Source organism: Crocuta crocuta, unplaced genomic scaffold, assembly GCF_008692635.1.
Source record: "Crocuta crocuta isolate KB4526 unplaced genomic scaffold, BGI_CrCroc_1.0 scaffold334, whole genome shotgun sequence".
NCBI lineage: Eukaryota > Metazoa > Chordata > Mammalia > Carnivora > Hyaenidae > Crocuta > Crocuta crocuta.
The window spans coordinates 2,364,483-2,370,453 of NW_027533260.1; the positions used below are offsets into that span (position 1 = coordinate 2,364,483).

At 58.0% G+C, this 5,971-nt stretch overlaps 1 protein-coding gene across 7 annotated transcripts in view; it reads right to left on the minus strand.

Moving 5' to 3' along the window:
* Positions 1 to 5,287, minus strand: part of CD37 (CD37 molecule) — a 5,568-nt gene extending 281 nt beyond the window's left edge. The window contains exons 1-9 of one of the 7 annotated variants that reach the window (XR_013330911.1): positions 4,467 to 4,650; positions 4,286 to 4,358; positions 3,273 to 3,397; positions 3,089 to 3,163; positions 2,474 to 2,578; positions 1,565 to 1,801; positions 1,102 to 1,185; positions 819 to 1,012; positions 18 to 85 (exon numbers count right to left, since the gene is read on the minus strand). Coding sequence is in view for 5 of the 7 variants with exons in the window: in XM_077747001.1 (XP_077603127.1) it covers positions 447 to 818; positions 1,102 to 1,185; positions 1,565 to 1,801; positions 2,474 to 2,578; positions 3,089 to 3,163; positions 3,273 to 3,397; positions 4,286 to 4,358; positions 4,467 to 4,535; positions 4,777 to 4,839 (1,203 nt within the window). In the remaining 2 variants the exon portion in view is untranslated. The other 6 variants (XM_077747004.1, XM_077747001.1, XR_013330912.1 and 3 more) reach the window with 6 other exon arrangements.
* Between the last annotated feature and the right edge of the window lie 684 nt (positions 5,288 to 5,971).

Consider the following 5,971-nt stretch of genomic DNA (forward strand, 5'->3'; position numbering starts at 1 on the left):
GCGGGGCCTAGAGGTACCGAGCAAGCCGGTCGTAGACTTGGTCCATGTTTCTGCACAGGAATATCGAGAGCGTCATGAAGCTGAGCTATAGAGAAAGGAGACCTGGTCAGAGAGGTCCAGGGGATGTTGGCTAGAGGGATGGGGATCGGGGGAATGGGGGTCCCGAGGGAGAAAAAAAGGGGTGGGGCCAGGGGATAAAAATAAAGCAAGGCGGGGTGATTAGGGGCGAAGAAGGGAGTAGAAGCGGGGGGCTAGAGGGAGAGCTGGGCCAGGTTGTGAAAGATGGGATCAGGGATGGGAATTTGGGGGCTTGGGTTTAGTTACCAAAGATACGAGGGAGTGGGAAGATGGGAAGAAGGGGAATAGGGTGGGGTAGGGGTACCCGGCTGCGTCTAGCGCAGGTTTAGTCTGGGAAGGAGTGAGATCCGGAGCTAGCCCAGGCTACTTTATTCCGGAGGCTCATCTGTCTCCCCCTCTCCCTCGGCCGCTAGTTCCACCTCGACCTCCACCTCCGCGCTCCCGTTCTCAGGTTGTTCCTCGTCTTGATCCCAAAGCGGCCAGGGCCCCAGGGCCATGGGCAGCTTGCCCTGTGGGCACTTGTCCCCCCAGTTGGGACAGGCATCTGCCATGGCCCAGCCACCCCTCAGACCGCCGCTACGCCCGCTGTTGCTCAGCACACCACAGCGCCCGCCGCCGCCGCCGCCATCAGCACTGGGGCCAAGGCCGGGGCTCGAACCATAGGCGTCCGGCACCTGCAGCTGGCGCTCCCGACGGAGCGCCCTACGCAGTAGTAGCAGGCTCAGCCCCGCCACACTCACCTGCAGGGGAAGGGGAGGGATAGTGCAGCTAAGCAGAGCGCTAGAATGCCAAGGAGGGCCAATGGGAGCTTCCCGAGGGCTGGCGGAAACGCCTACTCCCTGCGTACAGCCAATCAGGGCTCGCAGAGGATAGGTCTTCCTTGCGCCGAGAAGCAGGAGATCCTGGATTGGCTGACGCTCCATCACGCCTGCACCTTTCCCAAAGAAAGGGAGGGCGCGCAATTGGGGCGGAGCCATCTAGGGATTGTAGCGCTAATCGCAAATGCGGGCGGGACCAAATTACCTCAAGTAGACCGACGCCCAGACAAATGCCTACTATGGAGATGAGGTTGTTGTGCAACCACTTCTGGAGGCTCCGCGCGCAACCCTAGGGATGTAGGAAAAGGTTAAAGGTAGGGTTCTCTCTGGGATTCGCCCTCAAGCCCGTGCCCACTGTTTCCCTTAGCCCAGCCCTCACCCCTCTTTCAGGCACCACCCCGCATCCCTAGGTAGTAGGGTTCTCTAGGCTCCACCTCGCCCGGTCCAGCTGCCTTTCAGCCTTGCTTTTTCTTTTAGGCCCCGCCCCACAAGTCACGCCCCTTCTAGGGAGCCCCACCCCTCCTGTTGTACCGCTTTCTCGTGGCCCCGCCCCATTTGCAGACTCCTCCCATGTCCTGCGGCTCCGCCTCCTGGGGAGCACGCCCCTACCACAGCCCTACCCCCTCCCCGGCCTCTCCCATTTCTCGCGGGCTCCAAACCCTGCCCACCTCGCTGTAGATATCGCTGTTTGCGGGGACCGCGCAAAGGTCTGCACTGTGGCGGGGCCGCGCCAGTGGTCCAAGCCGGCTGAACTGGGGGAAGGAGAGCTTCTCGAAGATGGCGGAGTCGTTGGTCGCCGATGAATTATAGCAGGAGCAGGGCACGCGGTGCACCTCTGACTCGTTGCTGCTGAGGCTGGGAATACCGAACCAGTCCCGAGGGGAGTTCCAGCCGCAGCAGCGCAGCTAGAAGAGGGACAACAGTCAGAGGGACGTGGACGGGAGGCGTTCAAGAGGAGTTGGGGGTACAGGGGACTGGGTGGTGTGCATGAGGTCATGTTGGGGAGCAGAGGGCCAAGTAGTGGGTGCAGGGTGATGGACCACGCGCGGGCTAGCCTTGGGGACATTAGGAGAACATGGGGTTGGCGGAGACCAATCAGGGGCGACATGGGGCTGTGGGAGGAGCTGCAGAATCACGTTGTGGATGGAAGATTGAGTGGGCGGTGCAATTCAGCTTCAGATGGGGGACAGGTGGATGGGAGGGCAGGGCCGCGGAAGTGACCAGGGAGCGGAGTATCACGTGGGCCGGGTCCTGTAAGGACCAGAGTCACTAAGCGTTAGGGAGTGGGGTCACGCTAGACCTTGGGGCTGAGGGCGAATTCTTGTTGGGACAAATCGGAGCCTCTCCGGGGTCTGGGAGCTGGGGGAAACCCGACCACTTTGGAGTCTGTCGAGTTACCATCTGAGGGCGGGGCCACGCAGTCGGTAGGGTGGGTGAGTAGGGTTACCCTTAGGGTCCTGGAGCTGGGTGCCCCGGCTTGGTCGGGGCGGAGTCTCCCCGGGACTGGGGACAGAGCCGTCAGAGTCCCAGACCTAGAGGGAAGGACACACCTCCGGGTGGGTGGGGGCCTCACGCACCTGGAACTGCACGTAGTCCCAACTCTCCTCCGCAGCCGACTCCTCCGGGTGCGCGCGGTAGTTTTGGATCGTCTCCATCACGATGTCTTTCACCCTCCGCTCCAGCTAACAGGCTAAGAGTGAGGCTGGATCCCCACAGCCTTNTTTCTCAGCCCCACGGGGTCCCTGAGCGTCGTAAGTTGGTCTCGATTTCTCACTCGGTGGCTAGCTAGGTAATGTTCCTTAAAAATCTCTGCCTATCGTGTTTTTCTGTTTCTCCTACTCTCTCCCACGATCTCTCATTAGATCTGTCTCTTTCTTGAAGTCTCCGGTTTCTCCGCCTGTTTCTCTCTCTCTCTCTCTTTTTGTATTTCCCTTTGGATCTCTGTCTCTCTTGCTATGTCTGTCTTCCTCCGTTCCTGTCACCCTCTTGTTGAATCTTCCTTCAACTCTCATCATCTCTATCTTCCTCTCTGTGTCCCTATGTTTTGCTGTCTGCCTCTGCCTGTCACTATTATTTCTCTTTGTCTATGTCAGCCCTTGTCTACCTTTGTTTGCATCTTTTTTCAGCCACCACCTTGTTCCCCGCACTAGCTGGGAGGGGGGGGGAATGAGGGGAGGGAAAGCCAAGCTCACCCGGGTCCGCTGAGTGGAGATGAGGATTCCCAGGGTGATCTGCATGGCAAACAGGAGCAGCAGTATCCCAAAATACTGGGGGGTGGGGGGCGGCAGAGTGGGGAGGTCAGGCCGAGCCCCTTCCCAGGATGCAGGGGCTGCCAGGGCTCAGTTGGAGGAAGGGGGGTGTGGGGAGAGCACTCACCAGGCCCAGGAGGCAGCGGAGCTCCTTCAGGGCCCCCACACAGCCCAGGAGAGCAAGACCCATGGTGAGAATTCCTGAGATGGCCAGGGCCTTGGACCAGATCTGCAGGGGCATGAAGGACAGGCCTGGGGGAGGTGAGAGGTAGTGACATTGGGCATGGTGCTCACAGCCCCAGGTAGCACCATTCCCCACCCACGCAGCCACTCAACTGGGGAACAATATTGGGAGGGCCTCTTTCTCTGGGTGTCTGTCCCTGCCACATGTTGAGTCTCTGTTCCTCTCCTTCTGGGATTCTATCTTCCCCCTTTTCTGGCATTCTGTCCCTCCTGAGTCACTCACTGTCCCCTCAACCCCCTCTCTAGGTCTCTGATCCCTTCTCTGGATCTCTGTTCCTTTCTCCCTGGTCACAGTCTCTCCCTCTCACTCTCAGCTGCTCTTTCCTCCTTCAGCAACTCCTCACCCCCAAAAGTTTCAGTCCCCTCACTTTGTGTGTGGCAGTGGATCTGTCACTTAGACCCCCCAAGAGGTAGGGGAGCACTATACCTATTTCCGAGTGCTCTTTTAAGGGACACATGGGAGGCATGTGTTCACCGCAGTCCTCAGTACAGGGCACACGCTTATTAAACATGAGCTATTAGTATTTCAACTATTTCTCCATTATTACTTTCCTACTATCATTGTTAATGTTATATCTGCTCTTCTATTTCCTTGCTGCGTGACATCCAGTAAGTGACGTCCCCTCCCTGAACCTCAAGAGGGGAAGGTTTGTGGGAGGATGTGATAAAGATCTGCACTACATCTAACACATAGGAAGTGCCTGAGAAATGGCTGTTATCATTTTTATTATTATTCGTATGCACAACTCCTTTGCCAGAGAATGGCATTGAGACTAAAAGCAGTGGGCAGGCTGTGAAGCAGAGTCTGGGACAAGGGAGACCCCCGGATGTCACTTAGGGGCAGGCCGGGTCACACTTGGTCCAGGAGGCCCCTCCCGGCAGCCCCCGCCCCCTCACCTACAAAGGACACAAAGCTGGTCTTGTCAATGAGTATCCAGATGCCAAAGCAGAAAATCAGGCTGCCTAGGACCTGGAGAGGGGAGATGAGAATATGGCGGTGGGCAAAGGAGGGGTGGTATCAGTCAGGTGGCTGCGGCAGGGGCTGGGGCCTGGGCTGGGTAGCCATGTGGCAACTCACGAAGAAGAAGAGGTTGAAAACGAAGAGGAGGTACTTGATGAGGCTGAGGCAGCTGTCCTGCGCCGACATCTTCGCCCAGAGGGGTGGGCAGCCAGGGGGGAGGGACAGAACAGAAGAGGTGTTAGCAGTGGAGGAGCAGGGCAGAAAGACAGAGGCTGTGAGAGAGGGGGAGGGAGAAAGGAAGAACATAGAGAAAGAGGAAGTTCCAGCGGTGAGCCCCACCCCCTCCCGCTACACTGGAGAGGTGGCCTTCATGTCTGTCTCAACCCCTGTGTCCCCTCATCTGCCCCACTCAGACACACGCCAGTACCTGAGGGGCCTTGGGATTTGTGGGCACCAAGGAAACGCTGGGTAGTCCCTCCCAGGTCTCCATGGCTCAGGCTGGGGGACCCCTAGGGACTCCTGATCTACTTGCAGCCACCTACTCTGGGCCCCAGGGCCCCCGGGCAGCCCTGGACAGTAGCCGACCTCACAAACACTCTGACCTCACTGCCTGCTAGGCCATCTCTGCCTCCATCTCTGTCCCCCCTTCCCGGCCCGTGGTCTCTTGTCCTCCCTTCTCTGGGTCTCTGTTCCCTGCTCTCTGCGTCTCTGTCCTCTCTCTGGGTCTCTGGTATCCCCCCCACCCCCCGCCAACACCCCTCACTCGCATCTACCCTCTCCTTCTCTGGGTTTCTGGCTCCTTCTCTGGGCAAGCCTATCCTTTCTCTGCTTATGCCCCATCCCTGCACCTTGTCATGGCCCCTCTCTCAGAGTCTGCATCCGGTTCCTGGCAACAAGTGTACACCACGATGTTCCCATATGCTGGGGAAGGGGCTGGGCACCTGGGGGAAGTGAAAGTGCTTCAGTGCCCCACGTGGGAAGGTCCCTGGGAGTGAGGGGGTGGCCTGGCTGTGCCCAAACACCCAGAGAGGAAGCTGGGTCTCAGCAGCACTTCCTGCTTCTGCAGTGGGGCCCCAGCAGGCTGAGGGTGGGGAGGAGCCCGGATTGAATCTGTGACCTTGGCAGTGAGATCCAGGTCTGCAGCACTTGATGGGCTCCAGCCTCTGTAGTCTCTCCTGTTGACCTATGGTCCCCACTCTTGTCAAGTCGGATTTCCACCTTTTGGTGTGTTTCTACCATCCTGACATCCACCCAGGCCCTGGGACACCGGCCCTTCTTGGAGACCTAGCACCCTCTCTTTCTGAGAGCCTCATCCACCATCTTTTTTAGCCTCCAAACGCAATTTTTTTCTTAGTAATGTCATTGAAAATCAATTCACGTTAATAGTATTCTGATTTTTTTAAATGTTTTATTTATTTCTAGGAGAGAGAGAGAGAGACAGCATGAGCAGGGGAGGGTCAGAGAGAGAGGGAGATGCAGAGTCTGAAACAGGCTCCAGGCTCTGAGCTGGCAGTCAGCACAGAGCCTGACGCGGGGCTCGAACCCACAAACCGCGAGATCATGACCTAAGCGAAAGTCGGACGCTTAACCGACTAAGCCACCCAGGCGCCCCAATTGTATTC